This window comes from Grampus griseus (genome assembly GCF_964374135.1).
Source record: "Grampus griseus genome assembly, chromosome: 6".
NCBI classification, from domain to species: domain Eukaryota; kingdom Metazoa; phylum Chordata; class Mammalia; order Artiodactyla; family Delphinidae; genus Grampus; species Grampus griseus.
The window spans coordinates 1776090-1800076 of record NC_139000.1 but is presented as its reverse complement, the minus strand read 5'-3'; the positions used below and the strand labels follow the sequence as shown (position 1 = coordinate 1800076).

The following is a 23987-nucleotide window of genomic DNA, read 5'->3' as shown; positions in this document are numbered from 1 at the left end:
CGAGGTGGGGTCCTGCCCCTCGCCTTCTAAAGGTCTAAGTGGGGAGTTTAAGGGTCAGGGTGAGTCCACCCACCCGCTGGGGGTCTCAGTCAGGCTTTTGAACAAGTTGAGTCCCAGCTCCCGGGCCTCCCTCCCAGGGTGCTGGGGTGAAGATGCCCAGAGCTCCAGAAAGGGACAAACAGGGATCAGGGTGGGCTGAGCCCCTGACCAGCTTGGGTCAGAGACTGGCACCGCCTTCGCTGTGACTGAAAGGTGATGGGATTCAGGCAGGGTCACTCCTCACAGGAAGCCAGTGCCTCCCCGATCCTTGGGGACGGGAGCAGCTGAGGGTCCAGACGCGAAAGCCAAGCGGCCTCCGTCCCACGCCCCCCAACGGCCCTGCACGGGGAGCACCAAGGCCAGCACCTCGAAGGCAGAGGTGGTTCCTTTCCCAGGCGCCCCCGCTGGTCCGGAAAGAGGCCTCCCCAATGGACCTCTGTGGGGCCCCTCTGACCAGCCTCACGGGCGCAGGGAGTTGGGTCCCACGCCTGCCTCTTGGGGAGCAGACCAAGGACACAATTCCTCATCTGTGGACCCCTCCCCTCCCTAGCCCCAGGGCCGGGTTATTTAGGGATCCCGCAGGCCAGGAACATCATAGGCACAAATCCCCAGGCAGGGGTGGCTGCACTTTGAACAGAAGCGGCACCATCTGCCCAGTGAATCGCGTTAATTACACGAAATCCACACAAGTTTTGCTTCCCAGAAACACTGCTTTTCCTCTTTTAATATCCAGCCTCCGCTTCCCCAGCCCCCCGCCCCACAGCCTCGCTGGAATTAGAGCACAGCTGCAGCCCAAACCCCAAAAGCAATGCCCAAGCGTGCGGCACGAGCTGCTGCAAAGGCCCCGTGCCCCGCGGCCTGGCGCGACCCGGCCCTCAGTAAGCAAAGAAGTCGGGGAAGATGGTGTCTACCTCCTCCCGCAGGGCCGAGCTGGGGCAGCTCACGTCTGAGCTCCATGGCTCCAGGGGCCCGTCAGGGGGGTCCTGGGAGCCGGGCTCATGGTCGCCCAGGAAGCTGGGCTCTGCCCTGTCCAGCACGCTGCTCCTGGCGGGGACCCGAAAAGGGGCACTGCTGCCTCTGCCCTCCAGGGACCCTGGAAGCAGACGGGACGTGTCAGCAGAACAGGCAGGTACCCCAGGGCACGCAGAGTGGACTCAGTGTGCAGAAGGGGGCCCCCCTCTGCCCATCTGTCCCACCCAACCAGGAAGCCCTCTGCTCATCCTTGAGGTGGGAACAGAGGACCCCTGACCAGGTGGGTGGGCCCACTCCTGCCGGCCCTGCTTGAGATGCAGAACCAGGAAGGGGCTCCCCCACCCCATGAAGCCAAATCCTGCAGACACGGGACTCATCGCACGTCCAGACGCCTCTGTGGGGACGAGGTCTCGGGAGAAGGCTCTGAAACTGACTCGCAGCCACACACACGCAACCCCGTGTTGCCGTGCACTCGAGCGCACAGATAACTCCCCACACACCACTTGTCGTTCCCACCGGTGGTCCCCAAAACCACCAGCAGAGAAGAAAACGGGAGCTCAGAGACAGACGCTGAGACCTTAGTGTCACACAGCAAGCTGGACCCCATCCCATCTCCCCAACAGCCCCAGCTGCCTGCCCAGCCCGCAACAGGACCAACCCAGACCCCAAAGCCTGTCCCAGGTTAGGGGAGGAGGTGGCCCGGGCCGAGCACCCCCCACTCACCCAGCCACCAGTCAGGACTGGCCGTCAGCAGAAAGGACGACCCGTCTTCGACGTCATACCCCGACACAGACCTGGACGCAACAAGGACACCCTCGCCCTGAGTCACCCCAGCTGGACCCCAGGCCTTGCACCTCGAGAGAAGAGTGTGGGCCCTGAAAGGCAGCTGTGGGTTCAGAGACAACGGGGTGCGCCCTCCCAGCCGGACCCTGAGCCCACCCTCCTGCCTGCCCCGAGCCAGCCCAGCCCGCTGCTGCTTCCTCTCCAGCCCCAGCAGCTCCCAGCCCACGCCCCAGCTGGTAGAGCTCGCAAAACACAAACTCACTTACTGTCAACCAGAACGGATGACCATTAAGGAGACAACAGCGTTTCCAGAAACACGTTAGAAAGCCACATACGTGGCAGGGTCTAGCTGCTCCGGGACCAGGCCAGCGGCCTGGGCCGTCCAGGCAGACACTGAGGATGTGAGGGGCGGAAACTTCCCGGGCAGGGGGTCCAGGCAGAGCTCGGGCAGGGCTGGGAGGAGGCATGTAGCGGGTCACGCACACACCACTGGGACACCCACCTGGCATCCAGCGTTATGGCCTTGTCAGTCCCTTGACCTGGGGACCCAGCCCGGCCCAAGCAGCTCTGAGACTCTTCGCTCACCAGCGGGGAGGGTGGCTGCCGCGACCACAGCATGGGCGGCCTCAGGGCCCTGGAGGGACTCAGGCCTGGAGACCGGAGGACCAGGCTGGGCGGCTCTGTGGGGGAAGTGAGGCGTGGGTCAGCCTTCCCCACCTGGAGAGCAGCCCTCCCTTGAAGACCTGAGTCCCTGCCCACTGTGTCCTGCATAAAGAACCCGTGGATTTCAAGAACAAAAAACCAACAAGTAACCAGGAACAGACAGATAGCCAGAGATGAGGCACCTGACACCTGGGGCCAAGGAGGCTTCCTGGTGGAGATGCCGACTCGGCCTCAGGTCAACCATGGGGGACTCGGACCTGGGGACCCTCACGCTTCCACCTCTTCCTCCATCTCCGTGATTCCTGACCAAGGACTCCACCCTCAGACCACCGTGCTGTGCAATCCCTGCACCCTCACACCCTGAGCTTGAGTCCCGACCTTCTTTGGGGGGCCCAGCTCTGCTGCTGGCCCTGGCGACAGCAAGACCCCCTCCCCGCCTTGAGGAACACACCAGGGGAGGGGGAAGGCACAGTCTCGCCTCCCGTGGCACTCGCAGACTGGCAGCCGTGGTCCAAGCAGTGACCAACCGCCATGGCAGGCATCCAGCATGAGGGAAGTGCAGTCATCACACTGCCCTGGGGGCCTCGTCGGAGGCGGCACGACGGGAGGACAAGGGCCCGCTCACACTCACCAGGCAGGGCCGGCGGCCCACCCAGCACTGCGGCCGCCCCCACCGGGGCCTTACCGTCGTCCACATCCGCAGCTGCACGGCTCGGGGAAGCCTGCTGCCTGAAGCACGCAAAGACAGAAGGAGAAACCTCTGAACAGTCCGCACACACCATGCCCGGGAGTCCCCTAGCCCCACTGGGACACTAACATGGTCACGCTGGACGTTCCCACGCCGGGGTCCGGGGCACCTGCTGGGGTCTGACTCGCCAGGGCCACCTGCAAAACATCCTTCTGCCACGTGTGCCATGTCTCCTTCGAAGAAGCAAGAACCAAAAACGGAAACAGACACAAAAAACGCAACAGAGACCATCAACCAGAAAACCCACAAAAAAAGCAGGCTGTGGTCCATCACTGGCCACCCTGCCTAGGGTCCCAGAGGTCCTCCCTGAGTACAGACCGTGTCCTCAAGACTGGGGGGTGGGGGCGGGAGGGAGGCTGAAGGCCATGCCCGCCCGGGGACCTCACAGCAATGGGCCTTTTACCCATACCAGCCTTAGCACCGTGGGCAAAAGTACAAGGAACATAAATGGAGAACACGGCTTGTCCCCGGGGCTCCCGCAGGAGGTGCTGTGCACAAACGGAGGCGTGTCTGCAGAAATGCAGCAGCCCCGGCAGTGCGAGGCGGAGGGCAGAGAGAAGCCAGGCAGCCGGGTGGTCAGAGCTGCCCGGGGCATGGGGGGATGCCCACGGCTCCTTCCCAGAGGGCTGACAGGGCTGCCGCAGGAGAACTCACAGCGTGCTTCTCCCAGCCGGGCACCAGGGCGCTGGCGAGCCGGAGGAACTGCACCGACATCTCCAGGACTGAAGCCATGTCCTCCCGCCGGCCGTCGAACTGGGGCAGCAGGGCCCGCAGGCGCTCACAGCTCAAGGAGATCCGCTTCCTGCCTCCAGGGAAGTGACCACCGACCATGGGGCAGTCTGGCCTTGACCCGGAAAAAGCACCGCAGCCACCAGAGCCCCCTGAGCCCTTTAGGGATCGTGTCAGCACACACACTGGCCCAGGGCCCTGGACCCCAAACTGCAGGCTATCCAGATATTTGCCGCGGGCGACCCAAGCCTGCACCGTCACTGCCTGAGGGTGTCGGTGGCACATGCACAACCTCGAGGTGCCCAGGACTTCAGGTCAAAGAAAGGGCTGCAACGGTGGCCCTTGGGACCCCCACCCCCAAAAACGTGTGTTATATTCACCTCGGGGATGTACTAAGCATTCCCTTACCCGACAGACGGCACGAGCCTGTCCCAGCCACCTGAAACCACCTCGCGGGCACAAACCTGACCTCCTCTGACCCCCAACCCCACTGCGCGGCCCCCACCTGCGCTGCCTCTCGCTGAGCACGTTCCGTGGGAGGTAGGAGACTGGACCCTTGGCCACCGCAGGGGCCTTGGCCTGGCCTGAGCCGTGGCAGAGATCCTCGCAGCGTAACTGGGTCCCAAACAGGAAAGGGCCGCTGCTGAAAAAACCCAAAAGCGCCAGGCTCTGTGATCCCAGAAAACGCCCCCGGAGCCCCGAGGCGGTGATGGACATCTTGGGAGGCGGGCGCAGGACAAGGCCTGGGTCGCCCAGGAACACGGCCCTGGGCCCTACCTCTTGGCACCCCTCCCTCTTTCCCCCAAAGGGCCGGGGGTCGGGGTTCTGCCCCAGGCGGGCCAAGCTGGGTGGGGACGGGGATTCGGTGCATTTGAATTGGATAGAAGCGCCAGGTCTGGACACCCCGAGCACCCCCAAGCAGGGGCGTTCCAGCTGACCCCCTCCGGCAAACCCCCCCCAATTCTCACCTGCACCCCTCGGAGCCGGGGGCTCCGGGAAGCCCAGCGTCTGACGCAAGAGCCCTGAACGCCATAGGCACGCAGCTGGAGCTAGTGGAGAGGCCAGCAACGCGCCCGGGCCCCCACGTGCGCCCCGCCCCGCGCAGGCCGTCCTGCAGCCCCTCCCCCTCACGTGCACTCGGCCCACCCCCACGTGCTTCCCGCCCAGGCAGCACCTGGCCCGCCCCCACGCACGCCCTGCCCCCACGCGCCCCGCCTCCCTCACATGCGCTCTGCCCCGCCGCACGCCCGCGTGCAGTGAAGCTCCGCTCGCCGAGAAGTTGCCAGAAAGAAGCGGCGGCTGGGGTAGGTGGTCAGAGTAGGTGGGCTTCTTCCACCCCTTCCGGGTGGTCGGCGCAGCTCCCGCTCAGTGGGGTCTCCCCTCACCTACCCAGCGCGGGCGCCCCCGGGTGCCAGCCCCGAGCTGGGCGCTACCCTCAAGGGTCTCACGACTGGGGGGGCCAAGTAGACTACGAATCTGTGGAGGGAGGGGCAGGAGGGTGTCCTCAGGGCGAGGTGGTTTTCAGGAGCGAGCTGGGCAGCGTCCCAAGCAGGAAAGAACGCGAGCCCAGGCGGTTCCCTGGGCTGGCACGTGGGTGAGGTGGGCAGGTAGGATCCCCTGTGTGGCAGGAGGAGTTGGACTTACCTGAGCGCAGAGGGGCCGGGGAGCTACAGGTGTGGGAGGAGAAGGTTTCAGGATCAGTGTGGCCCGTGGGGGACGTTGAGGCCCAGGTAGGGGAGCTAAGATGGGAGCGGGGAGGCTGGTCAGCTAAGATCTATGGGACTCCGGCCGGTTAAGGATGGGCAGAGGGCCCCACCTGCCTCTGAGGGCCTGCAGGTCCAAGGTTCACTTGTGCCCGTCCCCCAGATGGCATCTCTTGCAGGGGAAGCTCTGCCTAAGCCAGTGCCACCGCCCACTCAGGAGCCAGGAGGCATGCAGGCGCCTCCCAGCCTTGTCTCCGATCCCACGCACCCTCTCTGTGCCTTCCCTAGCACCCGGGCTTGCCTGAAGGCTGGCTGGCCTTCCTGCCTCTCCCACCCCTGCCGCCTGCCTGCCCCAGGCCCGGACCTTCATTTTCGGGGCTGAGCCCTGGCTCTGCCCTCACACAGGCCTTCGCTCCTGCTCTCCCTCCCCGCCCCCCACCTCCAGATGCAGACTCACTCCACGAAGCCCCCGTCTCCAGCAGCTTCTGGGCGGGGAGCTCCCCAAACACCTCACTCTGCCCGCTTTTAGTGCACAGTGTGAGTGGTTCCAGGTCTGTGCGCACCTCGCCGGGTCTCCAGGGGCCGTCCCAGTGCTGGACATGAAGCCCACCGGGGCTTTGTTGGAGGAGTGATGGAAGGAAGGGAGGGAGGAAGGGGAAAGTGGAGACTGGTCCTTTTTCAGAGAGGTGGACCTTTAAGGGGAGGGGAGGGTACTAAAGCTCTATTTCAGTCAGGAGGACTTCAGAGCAGTGCTGTGGGCTGTTGTGGGCGTGGGGGGCAGTTGCTGGGCGAGTTCACAGGGAAGCGAGGCAAGAGGGAGCTGGGGCAGGTGTCACTGCGGTGGTCAAAGTGCGCCCCAGGTGCTGGGCCTGGGACGGAACCAGGTGACAGAGCAGAGCCCCTGCCCCCCGGGAAGCAGGAAACCTGTCTCCAACCGAGGAGGGGCTCAGGCCTGCAGGTGGGCGTCCTGGGGTGGGGCTTTGGGCGGCGGGAGCACCCAGAGATGGGCGAAGTGCAGCCGTGGGAGGTCCTGCCACTTGAGGGCCTGGGCCCACGTCTCCACTCTGCTCAGCTGAGTCCTGAAGGTGGCATGGGGGAGGGGCCGGCCAGCCCAGGCTGGGGCCGCAGGTCAGATGCTGGGGGACTGGCGGGGGCGGTAACATGTTGCACGTGGAGTCAGGCCATGCAGGAGAGGCGGCAGAACCCCAGGAGGCCGGGCCTGGGATAAAGGGAGGGCTGGGCAGGGGACAGAAGTCGCCTCGCGATCGAGGGTGATGCTGTGAGGATGGGTGGGCCGGAGATCAGGTTGGGGAGCCAGGAGGCCAGGGCCCATGTGCTAGGCCCGAACTCCCGACAGAAGGGGGCGCTCCAGGGCCTCTGCTGTCCAGTCCTGCGCAGCCCACAGCCTGGCTTCTGTGTTGAGTCCAGGGAAGGCTGGGGATGGCCGGTTCTGCCAGCACGTACGGCCCGGCATTTACGGGAGGTGCGAGAAGCCCGGCTCCTTGCCCTGGGAGGGTCCCCCGTGCCCAAGAGAGGGCAGTGCCAGGGCAGACCCCGCAGAGCATGTTGGCCCGGGTGTCCAGGGGCACAGTGGGGGCTTTGGCGGAGAGATCCCATCTGCTGGGCTGCCTTGCTGGAGCAGGTGGGCTGGAAGCCAGGGCCTGGGGCTCTCTCCCCTTCCTGCTCCTGGCTGGGGAGGGATGGACACGCCATTGTTCTAGGGGCTTGGCTCCTACTTGGTAGAGAGGGGCCAAGTTTTGGTTTCTCTGAAGCTCTCAGGAATGTTACCGGGCTTGCCAGAGTTTCCCGTCACTGACAGCATGCCAGTCATCTCGTGGACCAGCCAGCCAGAGGGCACCTCCAAGGGGCCCGCAAGATGGACACACCCTGGCAGGAGTCCTGGGGGAGGGCAGAGACCTGCTGGGGGCCAGGGGTGGGTGGCACTCTTGCAGCAGCATCCTCCTCTCAGGAGGAAGTAGGGAAAGTGCCCAAGAGGTAAGACTGAGGATGAGCCTGGGGACAGGCTGCACTCCTTCTGGGGACTTGGGGGCAAGCCATGCCTTTGCCAAGTTCACACACACGCGCGCGCACACACAGTGTCTGTTCAGCTTGCTGTTTTCTGGAAGTAAACAGGGATGGGACTTGAGACTCCTGCAGATGTCAGGATCACGAAGTACATGCCATGCACCCTCCAAATCAGCTGGCCCAGCTCCGCCCTGACAGCCCCTGCACTGACCACCCCGCTGTGGGTGGCTGGGTTGGTGCCCCAGGCCGTGAGGTGAGATGAGCTGTGCGGGTGATGCTGGCTCAGCTCCCCCACCCCCGCCTGACGCCGCAGTCCCTCGCCGTTCTTTGGGAGACGCCTCCCTTCCCTGTCTATTCCTCTGTGTTTCCGCCACGCTTATGGTTCAGTGAGGGTCAGGCCAGCACTGGGGACAGAATAGAGGGTTCTACCTGCGGGGGTGGGGAGCAGCTGAGCCAGAGTGGCAGTGTGAGCGTGTGGGGCCCTCCAGCGGATCCCCCCGCTTCCTGGATGCCTTCCTTTGGGTCGTGGGGTTGCAGCAGGCTGCGGGCCCTCCTCTGCCTGTTTGCCAGGTGCTCCGTGTGGGGCTGCGGCGAGAGCAGAGCAGGGCGGCCGCGCGCCGCAGAGGCGCCGGCGGCGGCAGGTGGCAGCGTGCAATCACTCCTGCCTCCAGGGGTCCGACCTCCCTTCCTTCTCCGGGCCCAGCGGCCTCCCGGGTGTGCCGCGAGGACAGACAGACGGGGTCTGGGTGCAGGCCTCTGCAGGAGTGACAGGTGCCGTGGGGGGATGGGGGTGGGGCAGGTGCTGATCGGCCGCCCCTCCCAGCGGCTCAGAGTGAGGGCAGGATCGAGCAGCGCAGGCGCCATCGCCGATGCTCGCGCTTTAAACAGGAAGCGCCCAGAGGCCCCCAGCCCTCTCGGAGCCCCTCCCACCATGCACCCCTGCCCCTGGGGGCGCTCTTAGGGTTTTCTAGCCTTCGAAGAGCCTCTGTCCGGTTTCCCGGGATTACGGGGGCGCCGAGCGTCGCGATGGAGACGGGTCCCCGGGGTGGGATGCGGGCGGTCCGCCACACCGTCCCCAGCCTGGTTCCCGACGCGGCCGGCAGGGGGCGCTCCAGCACAGGCGCCGGAACCGACCCTGGAACAGGCTCTTTTTTCCCACCCCCACCGTAACCAGAGAAAAGTGTTTCAGGGCAAAGCGGGGGAAGAAGTCGCCAATCGCTCCCGACTCGTTTGCTCCTCGGCTCCGAGTCGCAGCCGCCGCCAGCCCAATGCCGCTCTCGGACGGGGCGCACAGCCCGGGGGGTGTTTACAGGGGGGCGCGCGGCGGGGGCCACACCAACCGGACCTTCGTGTTCGACGACGGCCGATGCGCCGCCAGGTACGGTCTGCAGTGCCCTCCCCCACGTGGAGGGACCCCGGACGGGGCTCGTGCCACCCCAGGGCCCCTCATCCTCAAATCCTCACTTCCCAGGACTACCTGCTCCCCAGGACCCTGGAGCGTGGGGAGCGTGGGGAACAGGGGTGCCCTTCAGGACCCGGTCGCAGTGAGGCGAGCCCTTACTCAGATGACCAGCAGGTGGCCAGAGTGTGGCCATTCTTACCTGCGGGGCTGTGAGCATCTCCCAGGCACCACGAGGCGCAGACCCTGCGGGCAGGAAGCTGGAGTGCCTGGCATGCCAGAGGGGCCAGGTGCTGTGCTGGCCTCCCAGCCCCCTCTCTGGTCAAGCCTGGGGGAGGAGCCAGTGGGGGTGGCAGCGCTGTACCCAGCGAGGCACAGGGGCCAGGTTTCCCCAGGTAGAAGTGGGTTTTCAAGGGCAGCTCCTCCTAAGAGCCTTGTTTGGGGTGTGGGGTGCAGGTGGGCTGTCAGATGAAGGGCAGGAGTCCTGGGTTCTAGTCGCTTGGTGATTTTCGGCTGGTCACTTGTCTTTCAGGGTCCCTGCTTATTCATCTGTGTGAGGAGAGAATTAACTAACAGGGGCTTCCAGGTGGCCTGGGAGCCGACCTTCCCTGTGCAGTGTCCCACGATGCCACGAAGCTCCTGCCTGTCCAGGTGACTGGCACAGAGGGCACCGTGCCAGTGGGCGTCCCAGGAAGGGCAGAGCGGTGACAATCCCGACGGGGGTTTGCCCCAGGGCCCTGTCCTAGGGGCGCCCTCCCCACCCCACCAGCCCCAGAGGACAGGCACACACGTCTGCCCCTCACCCTGCACCAGGAGCCAGACTCCAGGTCACCCACAGCCGCTGCCCTGTGTGTGACCCTCCCTGGCTGGGCAGAACCTTGGACTCTGGGTCCCTCTCGGTCAGCTGTTCTAAGGCCGGAGAAGGGGTGGATGCTGGGGTTCAAGGCCAGGTGCTCCGGCTGTTTCCCTGTGGGACTTGGCTTCCCAGCTTGCCAAGTGAGTGGTGGAGCGAATGGTCTTTAAGGGCCGTTCCTGGTGAGGGACCAGGACCGGAAGGGGAAGCTTCCAGCCACACGTCAAGGGTCAGGGCGGTCCCTTTGCAGGGACAGCGCAGGCCTGGCACCCGTGGGGTCCTAGGGGCACAGCTTTGGGTGAGAGGCAGGGGCCCTGAGAGCAGGCTGTGCAGGTGGCATCCTTGGGAAGTGGAGTTCACCCCGTGAGGTGGGCACAGCCTGGACCTCCCTCGGGCTGCCCTGAGGGATCAACCAGGTGGTGTCTGTCAGGCACAGAATAAGTGACCAGAGAGGGGTCTTGTGACGTGGTCCGGATGCCCCTCTGCCCATGTCCCTGCTTGGACAGGTGTCACCCATCTTTCTGACGACCCGTGTCCAGTTCCCCTGCCCTACTTGACTGCCTGCTGCAGGCGAGGTAGGGGCTCGGTCCCCCAGACGGCTCCGCGTCCGCAGGGACAGCGCTCCTCTCCCCTGGTCGGAGCTGACCTCTGACCCTGCAGTGATTTGCCGTCATGCTTCAGACACGTGTGGAGTGGCTGCCAGGGCCAAGGGTATGTCAGGCAGGCTGGGTAGGGACCCCACCGCCTGCCCAGAGCAGGGGAGACTGGCTGAGAGGGGAGCCTGGCTGGGGTGGGGTGGGGCAGCGGAGGCCAAGGCTGGCAGCTCAGGGGGCTGGGCTTTAGCTTGGAGAGGGAAGACCCCGTGTAGGTGTGTGAGGATCCAGGTTGGTGGAGCTCGAGGGGTGGATTCCCGCACCAGGCTTCACAGCAGGGTCAGCCCTGGAAACCAGAGTCCTAGCTTTGCGCCTTCCCACTGGAACCTCCTGGTCCCCCAACAGCCCTGCCTACCCAGGGCCAGCATGGGACCCTCTGGGCCCCAAGGGTGGAAGGCGCAGATCTAGGGCTGGCATCCCGCCAGGGTGCATGTCTGGCTGGAGGTCACGGCCAGCCCTCCCGGCCCATATTAGGGAGCGGTGCCTGCGGGGCAGCAGGAAGTGGCCCAGGGTCCGTGGGAAAAGGTTCCCAAGGCCCGAGGTGCAGGCCAGTCTTGTGCGGCAGGAGGGACAGCTTCCTGGTCTGGGGGCCAGAGGGAACTTGGGGGTCGCCTTCGGCCCGGGGTGGCTACGGCCACAGCTCGGGAGGACGGAGGTGAGTGAGCAGGGGTGGGGTGGGGCACCCGCTCGGAGCTCGGCTTGTGTCCAGCGCGGGTCCATGGGTGTCATCTGTGCGCTCGTGCGGGCTCCGTCCACCGTTCCCACGGGTGTCCCAGCCTGTCCGTGTGTCTGACTAACCCCGGGTTACCTGGCACGACCCTGCTTCGGCAGGGGTCGTGCTCTGTTAGAGGGTTTCGTGACTGAATCATGAACTCTGCCCTGAGGCTTCTCCTTCCGTCCCCGAGGATGTGGGGATTTGCAGGCTGTGCCCGGGTGTGTGGAGCCCCTGGGTGGAGCCCCGAGATGGGTGCTGGCCCAGGGGCAGCGCCTGATGACACGGGAGGTTTTAAAGGAGTCGTGGGAACTCTGTGGGCTGTGTGTGCGGATGGGCCACCCATGTTCACCAAAACCTCTTCCTCCTACCGTGCTCGGGGATGGGGAGGCCTGGCCCGTAGCCGAGGCCCGTACTAGACGCTGGCAAGTTTAAACCATTTGCAGAGGACGAAGCAGGGTCAGTAGGCCAGCTCCGGGCTGGGGTTCCTGGAAAGGCCTTTCCCAAGAGGTCTGCTCTGCGATTTAGACTTCCCACAGGGGGTGTGTTCAGGGGTCCCTTGTGCAGTCTCTCTGGCTGTGGCCAGCTTGTCCTGCATGGGGCAGTGAGCCCTGGAGGCCTCCCTGCAGTGCCAGCCTTGCGGGCCTGGGATGCTGCCCTGCACGTTGACGATGACGTGACCAGAAACCCCCCTCCTGCCCATAGGACAGCCTCCCGCCCCGGGGGAGGCCCCACGTGAGCCTTCAGCCGTCTTCACAGAGACCCTGGCTGCTGGGCCAGAGGTTGCTGCTGGACACCTCTCGGCAGGTGTCTGATCTTGGGAAGAGCTCCGAGTCTTAAATCAGGGACGGAGGCCCCAGGTGCCAGGCGAGTGCGGAATTTCACCCCATCTGGCAGACATGGGGGCCCCCAGGGTGTTGGGAGAGGTGACCCTGGAGGTACTGGCAGATGTCACAGGACAAAGGACAGGGAGACCAGCCGGGGAGCTGGATTCTCTGGGACGTGAGGCTCTAAGGAGAGGGACCTGCCGGGTGTGCGGTGTGGGCAGGGTGTCCCCACCTGGGCCTCAGCTTCCAGGCAGGGCCCAGAGCGCCCCTGCAGGCTGTGCCAGCCCTTGGAGCCTGGTGGCTGAGCAGGGACACGGTGGTGCCCAGTCCCACGGCTGTGGGGGTGGGGCACACAGGGCAGCCTTCCGCCTCAGCCCCCCGCAGCTCGGCCCAGGCCTCCCCCGGCACCTCCCAGTGGCCACCACGCACCCAGCCAGGGGGCGTGCACCCAGGGGGTGAGTGCTGGGTCTGCCATCTGAACGTGGGCTCGCTGCCCGGCACTGAGGGCCCCGGGCACACCGCGTCCCCCACAGGGGCGTGCAGCATGGGCTCTCCCCAGAGGTATATCCAAGCCCAGGTGGGCGGCCGGGAGGGTGGGAACTGCGATCCCCGTGGCTTCTGCCTCCCCTGTGTCTGGGGGCGGGCCCACGGCTTGGGGAAGGCCCGGGGTGGGGATGGCGCCCCCGTGGCCACACGGCCACCAGGCCCCTCCTCGCTGTCCTCTGGGCTGGCTTTGTGCCGGGGGTAGCTGCTATGAAGTGTCTGTTTCGATAGCTCTCCAGCTTGAATTTGGCACAACGACGACGTGTTCTGAGCTTCCCCTCTGGGATCTGATGCAGCTCGGAGACGGCGGTGAGCAGCCGTCCACGGCGTTGACTCAAAGGCTCCTCCCCGAGGGAGAGGGTGGTCCTTCCCCAGACGTGCACCCCCGCCAGCTCTAGGCAGCTTGAGCAGCTTGGCCTTTTTATTATGGTGGGTGTCGCGGTCAGCAGAGGGATTCGGAGGTTTTCTGCTTCCGCGGGCACCCAGCCCAGCGCTCGACTGACGGCTCCCCGACCCTGGTGGTGCTGTGACGTCTGCAGGACTCCCCTGCGGGGCACTGGGCAGGGATGTGTGCGCATGCGTGTGCACTGTGCATACACACATACACGCCTGTGTGCACGCAGGCACACACATAGGTCCATGCGTACCCACGCATGTGCACACACGTGCACACATCCCCCATCCCTCTGTCAGTCATAGGTCTCCAGTTTCCTTGGAAATTTTGAACCGAGTGTGAGCTACTGAAGGATGCATCTGAGGAGAGAGAGCGCGTCGTTGAGCCTGAGGGGGTGTCCCTCAGTCCTACTCCGGGTTGGCTTGAGCATTGCAAGCAATCCGGACTCCTTTATAAAGGAGCCTTGGGGGGAGAAGGGACATTTCGCCAGGATGTCATATGCCCTTCCTCCCCAGAGACCGGCCCGTGGCTGGGCCCAGGACAAGGGCTGGGGCTGTGGCTGCAGCCTGGTGATGCGTGGGGAGAGGAAGGTCGTCCTGGCGCTTCTCACGTCCAGTAACTCAAGCCTTGCTCGGTACGTCTCCTGGTGTAGCAGCAAGGTTGAGGCACAGCCCTTAGCTCACCGTTCGCCACCCCCACACCCGCCGAGCTGTCACTGTGCGGTGGGGACATCCTGCACAGCTGGTATGAGCCAGGCAGCTAGAGAAAGCCCCGTCTCACTGGGCTCCTCTCCGAGCAGATTGTTTCGTTTTTAACCTAAACGGGATCCTTTGAGAGGGCTGCTCTTTTGTAGAGACGTGTCCACTCGGGTCACTGGGACCTGCGTGTTCACAGCACAGCATGTCCTGCGTAGCACACGTCCGGGCCTTTTGCAGGGTCATCGTGAAGCTAGGGTCTGTGCCCAGCGTCCTAGGCACAGAGGAGGGTGTTCCAGCTGGAGTCTCGGGGTCAGAGAGTCCCCCCCCCCCCGCCATCATGGTACTTGCTGGGCTGTCTCTCTAGTGGCCGGGGAGGCAGCAGGTCCTTCACGTGTGTGTCAGTTGACTTTTTTGTTTTGTTTTCTCTTCTTTGAGCTGCTGTTCGTTCGTCCTTTGCCTCCTCCTGCCTGTCTGTCTTTCCTGCATGACTTGCAGGCATCCTTGCACCGACCTGATTTCTCTCACTGTTCTTCCCTTTCATCAGCGTGTCTTTAAATAAAAGCGTCTTGTTCCCACGTGGAAGCATTGATACGTCTGTCCTGCTGAACAAGAAGCTTCTGGACCCCACGCATCTTTGCCCTGCATTCTCTTCCAGGCTCCTCCTCGTTTGGGGGCTGTGAGCTGGGGTCTTTCTTTAGCTGACGGAAGGCCCGCGGCCGGATGGCGTAGTCACTGAGAGTACCTGAGCTCCGGCACTGGCCCTGCCCAGGTAGCTGAGTTACTTCAGTTCTGTGGCATCTGTTTCCCCGTCAGCAAACTGGGGGGACGCCATTCCCACCACACAGGATGTTGTGAGCATCCCGTGAGAGGCCCTGAGGATGGGTTGGGCTGCTCTCATTCCAACAGCAGCACTGACTTACTGATGTCCCTCCCGAGGCCTCCTTTCTCTCCTGAATTCCCTTGCTCTGTGTTCTCTCTCGTACCAAGCCCTAGAGATCCCGTTGCTGGAGGTGTAAATTAGCCCTGACAGCTGGCAAGGCCCGTCCCTTCTCTGTTTCCTCTTACACCTGTCCTGGCAGGTCTCGCATATTTATCCTTCAGTGTGAATCTCGGAAACAGGTTCTGAGAAGATGCGTGTGTGCATTGGCGGGAGCTCATCCGCTTTGCCTCTTCCCCTGGAGGAGGGTTGCTGAGCTCTGGGAGCACGACCCCCTCCTGCTGTCGGTGAGAGCGCCGGAGAGCGGTGGGCCGTTGCTCTGAGTGGTCCTGGAGGCCGGTGGCAAGTGGGGCCCCGGTTCCTGAGTTCGCACGGCTGCCGTGAGCAGGCCCTCCCTCCCGTGATGCTGCCTTGTCGCTCCTGCCTTGGGTTTGTGTGACCCCGTTAGATGCTCTCATTTGTTCTAATAGGTTTCAACTGATTTTCTTGGGTTTTCCTGGCAAACGGTGATGCCTGCTGCAGACAGTGAGAGCCCCATCTCTTCCTTCTCTTACTCTTTGCTTCGTCTCAGTGGGAGCCGAGGACGCCCATCGTGGTGGGCAGACTCTTGTGTTCCCAACTGGAGCGGGAATGCCTCCAGGATTCCACCATTGCCTGGATTTTTTTTGGTTGTTGTTAATCAAATTAGGAACATCTCCTCCTATATCTAATGTATTAATGGGTTTGGGGGTCTTAACAAATCTTTTTTCTGCATCTACTCACAAGATCATATGGATTTTCTCCTTTAATTTCTTTTTTTTAAATAACTTTATTTATTTAGTTTTGGCTGCATTGAGTCTTCGTTGCTGTGTGCGGGCTTTCTCTAGTTGCGGCGAGCGGGGGCTACTCTTCATTGCGGTGCGCGGGCTTCTCATTGCGGTGGCTTCTCTTGTTGCGGAACATGGGCTTTAGGCACACGGGCTTCAGTAGTTGTGGCTCGCGAGCTCTAGAGCACAGTCTCAGTAGCTGAGGCTCATGGGCTTAGTTGCTCCACGGCACGTGGGATCTTCCCGGACCAGGGATCGAACCCGTGTGCCCTGCATTGGCAGGCGGATCCTTATCCACTGCGCCACCAGGGAAGCCCTCCTTTAGCTTCTTTGCATGGTGAAGTATACTGCGCTTTTTCAGATAAATCCTCTCTGGTATCGCCGGCGCAGTGTCGTTATGCACTGCATTCCATTTAGTAACAGTTTCCTTAGGATTTTTGCACCTAGAGTATTAAGGGAGATTGTCTCACGTATACATTGGCGTTGTCTGCACCTGACTTGGGTGATGGGATTAGGAGAATGAGCAAAGTCGCTTCTGTTTCTGAGCTTTGGAATGGATGGACTGAGGTGGCGGAACTTGTGCGACTACTGGGGCCTGGGGCCTTTGGCCGGAGAAGCAGGTTTTTGACCACTTTACCCTCCTCAGCTGTGCTTGACTCCTTGACCACCAAGGGGGCGGATTTGGGAGGGAAGGGAAGCAGGAGTCCTGGCCCTCAGAGGGGTTCCCCTTGGCCGCCTGTAGGCAGTGCAGCTGCTGGTAAACAGGACGGCCCCATATCAGGTGTACCTGGCTTCCCCACGCCCCACTTTGTGGGCCTCTTCCTGGGCTGTGTGAGCCCAGAGGTCCTCACCTCCCGTCAGAGGGACGGGGAGTCCCGGCTGCACGCGGGGTTCTGAGGATTCTGTGCCACATGCTGCATTCACAGTGCCTGGCACACGGCTGGCGCTGGGTGCTGGGGCCCTGGCTCTCCCTCCCCTGAGCCCGGAGGGTCAGGGCGTGCGAGCACAGGTGCACCAAACTGGGAGATGACTTCCCGCCATGTGTGCCAGGTGTTGGTTTCCTTTCTCCTCCTTAGCCTCCCTTGTTGGATCCCGTAGGTGGGCATCCCGAGTCTAAGCCCCCCAGAGGGGCCTCCGGCCAAACTGGGGAGACCGTGATGGGGAGCTGGCCATCCCAGGAACCTGACGCCTGGGGCCAGACCCTTCGTCCACTGGAATTTGGCCAAACTGCTAGCTCACCAGCCCCAGATTAAAAGCTGACGTGGAGTACGCACCCGTGTGCTGGATACCACGCTGCACACCTCAACCTTGCTGTCTCCTTACATCTTCACAGTCACCCGCTAAAGGCAGACGGCGTCAGGACGTTCATGTACAGATGAGGGAACTGAGGCTCAGGGAGTGAAGTGACTCTCATGGGGCCAGCCAGCATGGACTCATGGGGCAGGACCGAGCCCGCTCAGCCATCGGGACCCTTGGTGGCTCCCCGGGCCTGCGGGTTTACGCCGACGGGCCCTGAGTCCCCAAGGCCTCGCCTTGGAGGGGACTGCTCTGCCCTGGCTCGGCAGGGGGTTGGTGGGTCGCACAGATGAAGTTCCGTGCTTGTCCTGAGGGCAAGCTAGGGCCGGGGAGACGGACGCCTTCTTTATGCCACCGAAGCACTGAGTTCTCATAGAAATCGGCCGTTCTTCCACGTGGCCAGCACACAGAACAGAAAGGATAATGGGCGTGGTTTGGGGGTCCCAGACTTCCTCCCGGCCCCTCTGGGCCCGCAGGGAAGAGGGAGTGGGAAGGAGAGACGAGGAGGTCGAGGTGGGGCCTTGCTTTCGCCCCACCTGGACCATCTCAGCTCCGAGGCGGATGGGACCCCCCACACTCCCGCATGCCCGAGAGCTCTCAGCGACACAAGCCTTTGGGCCTGGAGAGAGGCCTCAGCCCGCCCCCTCCCTCCTGCAAGCGGCACCGTTCCAGGAGACCTGGGGCCCTGGTTCTCGGCCAGCACAACAAACACTCAGGTTCATGTGGGCTTTCGGCTCCGCTGGTGCAACGAGGCAGGATGCCAGGAGGCCTGTGGGGCATCTGCTCTGCACCCTGTGCTCACTCCAGTGTCCGGTGTCCCAGCAGCACCGTCAGGGAAGAAGGGCAGCGTCCCCCCTCATCCTCCCCAGGCCACAGCGTGGGGGCAGGGGCCTGGCCTTCTGACTCCTCGTGCACTTCCTACCCCCGCTGTGTCCCCCTGCAGCAAACAGCGGCCCTGGGTTCCGAGCGCTTCCACGGGCCCTGCCGTGTCCGGGCCTTGAGGCCAGGAGAGAAAACCCAAAGCAGGTCCGAGTGGGGAGGGGGTCAGAGGCAGCCACGCCCGGGGAGCTGCAGCCTCTTGGGGTTCTGCCATTGAAAGGGGCTTTTGGCAAGAAAGGGGCAAAAGCAAGAAGACGCAGCCCCCAACCTCGGCCCGTGTGGTTCCCCCGCCTGCGTGCCCCTACCCACGGCCCCACCAGCTTGTGACTAAGGAAAAACATGCAGCCACGCTGATGCAATTAAGGAAATGTTATTTCTCGAATGCTGCCAGATCCTCGGGGTTGACCCCGGGACCCGGGAGGACGGCACGCAGGCGTGTTGGGCCCACGTGGTCTCTCGCAGCCTTGGCCTGGGACGGTCGTTGAGCAGCTCCCGCTGGCCGTGGGATGGGGGGCTGATGCCTGCTGCTCATCCAGGGGGTCGGGAGGCATGGGCCAGGCCCTCGGTGGGGGCCCAGGGAATGTGCCTGCCCTTCCCAGGTTGGGGAGGGCGAGGAGGGGTCCATAGTGCCCACCCGGCCGCGTGGACCTCGTGCTCCAGGTGAGTGGCCCTGGCCTCCCAGCCTCTCGTACAGCCTGCCCGTGGTTTTTCAGCGTGGGAGTGAGTGTGGTCAGCAGACCCCTGCACCTGCCCAGAGGCTGAGCTGGGCTCCTCCGTCCTCCTCCTGTCCCTTGGGGGGACGGGCTTGACAGTGGGGAGAACCCACCTCCCCCCCGCCCCAACTCATCTGCCCTGCCTCCTGTGGTGACTGAGAAGGGGCCCAGGAGGCCATTCCCAGGTCCACCACTAAAGGGTCACAGCTGATGTGCTGCTCCCCCGACCCCGGGGTCTTGGCTCTTAGAAGAGTGAGGGCTCAGCCCAGCGGGCAGAGGCTGCGGGGAGATATTATAACTCCTGCCTCCCCACCAGTGTCCCACTGGGCGCTGAGGGGCAGCACCTAGGTGTGGCCTTGGGCTGGACTCAACCTGGAAGGTCAGGTGGTTGCCAGAGGGCCGGGGGTCCCCGGGGTCTGACCTGACTCCCACTTGCGCTGGTGGCCGGGGCCTCTGAGAATCCCTGCTAGTTAACTAGTTACGACGTGCAGCTGCCCTGCTGCATCCGGCACCACTGTGTTGTGGCGGGGCTCCGGGGGTAGCTAGTGAGCCTCTGACTTGGAGGGCAGAGGGGGCCTGTTGTGATGTCCAGAGGGCCCTAGGGGCTGCTGCCCTGGACGCTGGAAACTGGGAGCCTCGCTGTGTGAGGGTAACTGCAGCCAGAGCTCACCTGGGTGTGGGGATGGGGGCAGGAAAGGGGAAGGAGCCCCGGAAGACGAGTGTCGGTGCCCCAGGAGGCTGCAGACCGCCAGGGACCCTCCCGGTTACCGGGTGTGACCCCTGCTCTACCACTGCCAGGTGATTGGGACAGGGGTCTCTGTGGCCTCAGAATCCTGGTGACACTGGGCAAAGGGACAGCTAGGGGCTCAGAGGGATCCCGCCCTCCCCTGCTGACACCCCCTCGCAGGCTCTGATCCGAGCTGAGCTGCTCGGCCCCAGGGAGGCCACAGGTGAGGGCCTCTTCTTAAGCTTCCTGGTCACTTCCCCCGAGCCCAGCAGCCTGAGGGTCTGGAAGGGGGTCTTTGAGGGGGAGCTAGGTGTCCTGGGCCCTGAGGAAGGCTGAGCAGCCGGCTTTGGCAAAGTCTGCGTGGGGGGAGCCGGGAGGGCTTCCACGGCCCCCGCGGCATCGGGGGTGGTGTGAGCGCCTGCCCCTGCCATCGGCAGTGGTGGACCTCCCCAACGCCCTGGAGGTGCTTTGTTCCGAGTGGGCCGCGCAGCCCGGCAGCAGCTGTGGGCGCAGCGGCGGGGCTGTGCTGCGCGGCCAGGCGCGTGGGGGGGCGGGGCGCGCGGGCCGGGGGTGGGGGGCCCGGGGGCGGCGGGGCCGGTGGGGGCTGTGCTGGCCGGGGGCCGCCCTGCGCGGCGAGCGCGGGCGCAGGCTGAGGGGGCGCTGGCGTGTGCCCGCAGGCAGCCCGGCGCCGGGGACGGCGGCCGCGGGGACGGCGCGCTCCTGGACACCGCCAGCCTCAAGATGAGCGACCTGGACTCGGAGCTCGTGCCCTTGCCACCGCGGTACCGCTTCCGGGACCTGCTGCTGGGCGACCAGTTCTTCCAGAACGACGACAGGTAGGGCGGGGGTCGGCGCGCGGAGTTGTCCGTGGTGCTGAAGGCCGCCGCTGCGCCCGCGCTGCCTGGGGCCCGCGCCCTTCAACTTTCCCGGGTTTCCGGGAGCCGGAGAAGTTGGGGGGTGGGGAGGGTGGGAAGCATTTTCCCGGGAGGAGCCTGGACGATGGGACGGGAGACTCTGTGCTGGGGAGTCCCAGAGACCAATCCCCGGGCCAGCCTCGCCGGCTCTGCCCACAGGCCCCCAGTCCCGCTGGCAGCTCTGCTGATTTTGGGCACGAGCCAGGGCCGGAAGCGCCACGTGGCGAAGCCCCGCAGGCTGGCTGAGGGCTGGCGTCCTCCAGACGCTGGCTGTGGTCATTTATTATTAATTAAGGGAGCTCATGTTGTGGTCACTTACCAGGGATGACAACGTGCCCTCACCTCGGATTCTCCTGGGGGGCACAAAGCAAAATGAACTTGAGTCTTTCGGCAAAGGACCCGCAAAATGAGCCCTTGGAAATAATTCATGTGCTGAGGAGGCTGGCAGGAAGCTGGGAGGAATGTTGCTTTTCTCTGCCCTTTCCCCAAATAGCTGTCTCAGTAAACACCCAGCACCATAGCTCCGTCAGCCTCGGGGGAAGTTCTTTATGCGTGCAGGGCCTCACGCTGGAGCCTGTGGGACTTCGGACCAGAACCACTTCCCTTGCAGTGTGTTGGGGGAGGGGCCCCGGTATCTGCGGGTCTCCTTCCCCACCAAGCCCTGAACTGGGCTCGTGAATCTGCAGTTGTCCCAACAATGCAATTATTCAAGTTAACACATGAAGTCCATGAGGTTGAAATCCGTCAGGGCACAGATCAGGCTCTCAGAATAATCCGCTGCTGCGGCTGCAGCTGGGAAAGAAATCGTGCTTGTGGAGGAGGCCAGTATGTGAGGACTGTGTGCGAGACTTGTGGAAAGTGAGTTTAAAATCCATTCTGCCTGCCGGAAGCAGAATATCCTTCCAGACCTCCCATAGCATTCAGTTGCATTCTCCAGGTGGAATCAGGAGGAGAGATGGAAGCCAAGGGCTTCACCCACATAGAACCAAACCCAGCAGAGGGGCACATGAAGGCCGTGTAGTTTTATTTTGTTGGACTGAGTACTGTGGTAATAGGTAAACCCACCCGAAAACACACGCCCAGGTGAAGAGTTCGCTTAGCTATCTGGGTGGGCAGCGGCAGAGGAGGGCAAGGCTGAGCACTTCTCTAAGCCAGACGTGAGCTCAGCACCTTCCTGAGTCAGCACCAGGAAGCACCAGCCTGCTCCGCTGGGACTTGATTAATTCTCGATAACAGCAGCCCCAGAGGTTCTTTCATAGGCGGGCAGGAAACAGCATCCACCTCCCCGAGTGGGCCCGGGGCCTCCAGATGCTCCAGAAACGCCAGTGACTGCAGCTGATGTAACTGCAGTGACGCATCCCTTAGATTTTAGGAGTGGATGGCAGGTCCTTGCCGTCAGCCAAGGGTGGCGTGTGTCTGCCTGGAGGGAACTGTCCCTGTCCCCTGGGAAGTGGGAAGCTGGCACTGAATCCTCCACCGTGCTCTGGACCCTGTGGCTTGGCGGGGGGGGGGGGGGGTTATTGTGGTAAAATATAGGTAATTTAGGTAAAAATATAGGTAAAAAAACCTAAAGTATGAAGTGACATTTGGCACATATACATCATCACCACTATGTAGTTCCAGAGCATTCCGTCACCCCAGACGGAAACCTCGTACCCGTGAGCAGTCACTGCCCTGCAGCTCCTGGCAACCCCCCAGTCTCTGTTCTCCTCGGCCTTGTTTTCAGGGGGAAAGTCTCCTGTGTGCTGGGCCCAGGGACTTTGTGCTGTGTGCCCATGGTGTTCAGAGACGGGCTGTGTGTGTGTATGTGTGGGGGGGGGGTAGGGGGAGTCCTCCAGAGGACAGGCCCCTGTGGCCCCCGGGCAGGCGTGGAGACCCTGCGCTGCACCATGGAGAGGTGGTAAGGATGTGTCTGTACATCGGGTGAGGGAAGGGAGCAGGCACTGGGGCTGAGAGGCTGTGGGGCAGCCGGAGGGCCCGAGAGGCTGGAGGCCAAGGAGGCCAGGCTGCCCCCCCAGCAGGGCCGTGTGCACTCACCCCGTGCTTCCGTGTGCCCCAGGGACAGTCCCGCAGAACCCGGGGCTGGGCCGGGGCCGGGGTCCTGGGGCTGCAGGGGGAAGGGCCGGTGGCCTGGGCGAATCGGCACTGCAGACGGGGGGCGTCGTGGGTTCGGGGAGAAGAGCTGTGCTTGCCCTCCCGCGCGCGCTCCCGGGTCCCTGCTGCCTGGGCTCCTTTCCAGCCCCGCTCACGCGCCCCAGGGCAGCCTCTGTGGGGTGAGCGGGGGCGCTGCTGCCCGACTCCTGGCAGGCTGTGGGTAGGCGGCCAGGGCTGTGGGCTTCCTGTTCTCCAGGGGAATAAAGCCACAGCCATGAGTCACCACAGCCTCACACACCGTGGCCTTGGGGGGAGGGGGGCTCAGCCCGCGTGAGCGAAGGAGACTGCTGGCCAGCCTTTTGCAGGGGGCTAGCGAGGAGGCAGGCAGAGCCAGGACTGGCCCACCTTCAGGGGGAAGCCAGGGTCCTAGGGGACCCTCATCACTGCCTGTGGCCGGGTCTCAGGGCTCCTGGGGAGCAGGGCTCTAGGCAGAAGCCCTAGACCTGGACCCTCCAAGGCCTGGGGCTCGGGGCTCCCTACCCTGTCCCGGGTCAGCTCACTGCCCCTTCGCCCCAGGAGCCAAGGGGCAGCTCCAGGAGGCCCCTCCCCATCCGCAGCGGACCCTCCAGTGCGCCTGGTGTACCTGGTCCTGGGGGATGGACCTGGGGCTCTGAGGGCCCCCTGTGGGGCTCAGGGGCTGCAGGCCTGGCTGGGCGGTGAGCCCCCACGCCCGCTCCGCCTCCTGCAGAGGGCTGCTGGTGGCCTGGCCTGGAAGAGGCGGCTGTGAGGGGAGCGGGAAAGGGCTTTGCAGACGGGGCTTTGGTCGTTGTAAGTGTTGCTTCCTTTCCTGGTCTGTAACATGGACACGAGGCTCCAGCCAGCCGCCACACCTCACACCCTCTCTGCACTGCGGTGCGGGGGACACGGGCTGTCCCACCACAGGCTCGTCTCCCACGAGGGTTAGAACCAGCCAAAGGCTGGGGTGGGCAGAGCCACAGGTGAGAAGGCCCGGCCAGGTGTTCTCCTGGCCCGCGTGCTGGGACCAGCTGCTTTCCCCAGCTGCCTGTCTGTCCAGGACCCCAGCCCACAGCAGGAGGTGACGTCAGGGTCCGTGCCCCCCCGCCCCCAGGCATCTAGTGGGGGACGGGGTGGGGGGGTGGGGAGGTGTGTGCGCCCCTCTGGGGGCTCCGGGGCAGCGCGGCTGCAGGGAGGTGAGGAGGCCAGGCCTCCAGGGTTAGAGCGCTGCCCAGAAGGGCCCTGTTCTGTGTTTCCCTGAGCTCCCAGCAGCAGAGGATGGAGCCTGGCTGCTGCTGTGGGAGTGAGCGGCACCCCGTGTTGTTTCACCCAGCAAGCCGAGAAGTGGGGAGGCAGGCCTGCGCTGCGGGCAGCGCCCTGAGGACAGACCCCTGCCCCGCCCTGCAGGAGCCACTGTTGGCAGCCATGGCCCCCAGGGCTGGACCCTCTGACCCCTGGGCTGGGCTCTGGGAGGGGCAGGCAGGGCTCAGAGAGGTGCCTTTGGAGCAGGCCCAGCCCCCCGGGGTCCCCTGGGTTCTCCCTGCGCGGGGGCTGAGTTCAAGCCCCTGGTTTTACCTTTAAATTCCCAGGGCCTGGCTTCCGCTTAGCCGCAGTCAGGATGGGGCAAAGGTGGGATGCCGGCCCCATCCTGGCCAGGGGCCTTTGTCCGTCACAGACCTGAAGGCCTTGGAGGACATGGCCCACCTGGGAAATGGTGGTGGCGCAGGCTGGTGGGGCCCAGGCAGGTTGGGGGTCCCCTGCCACCTTCAGCTCCATGCAGACTAGGACTGGATGGTGCTGGGGTGCGGGGGACATGTTGTCCAGCACCCCGGAGTGTGGGTCTAAAGCCAGATGCCACACCTCCC

At 64.0% G+C, this 23987-nt stretch overlaps 2 protein-coding genes across 4 annotated transcripts in view; one reads left to right on the top strand and one right to left on the bottom strand.

The window, feature by feature from the left end:
* Positions 1–914: 914 nt before the first annotated feature.
* On the bottom strand, positions 915–4967 carry SOHLH1 (spermatogenesis and oogenesis specific basic helix-loop-helix 1; the record flags this gene model as incomplete). The annotated part of the gene is made up of 8 exons (XM_082657215.1): positions 915–1132; positions 1735–1805; positions 2297–2474; positions 3143–3182; positions 3271–3378; positions 3860–4007; positions 4440–4577; positions 4903–4967. 8 exons carry the CDS (start codon positions 4965–4967, stop codon positions 915–917), a joined length of 966 nt encoding a protein of 321 aa, XP_082513341.1.
* A 3963-nt stretch (positions 4968–8930) lies between these two features.
* KCNT1 (potassium sodium-activated channel subfamily T member 1) overlaps positions 8931–23987 on the top strand; it is a gene marked incomplete at its 5' end in the record, with an annotated part of 70577 nt that continues 55520 nt past the window's right edge. For 2 of the 3 annotated variants that reach the window (XM_082657384.1, XM_082657383.1), the window contains 2 exons: positions 8931–9040; positions 19777–19935. In XM_082657384.1, coding sequence (XP_082513510.1) covers positions 8931–9040; positions 19777–19935 — 269 coding nt within the window. The remainder of the gene's footprint in view (positions 9041–19776; positions 19936–23987) is intronic. The other variant, XM_082657387.1, reaches the window with a different exon arrangement.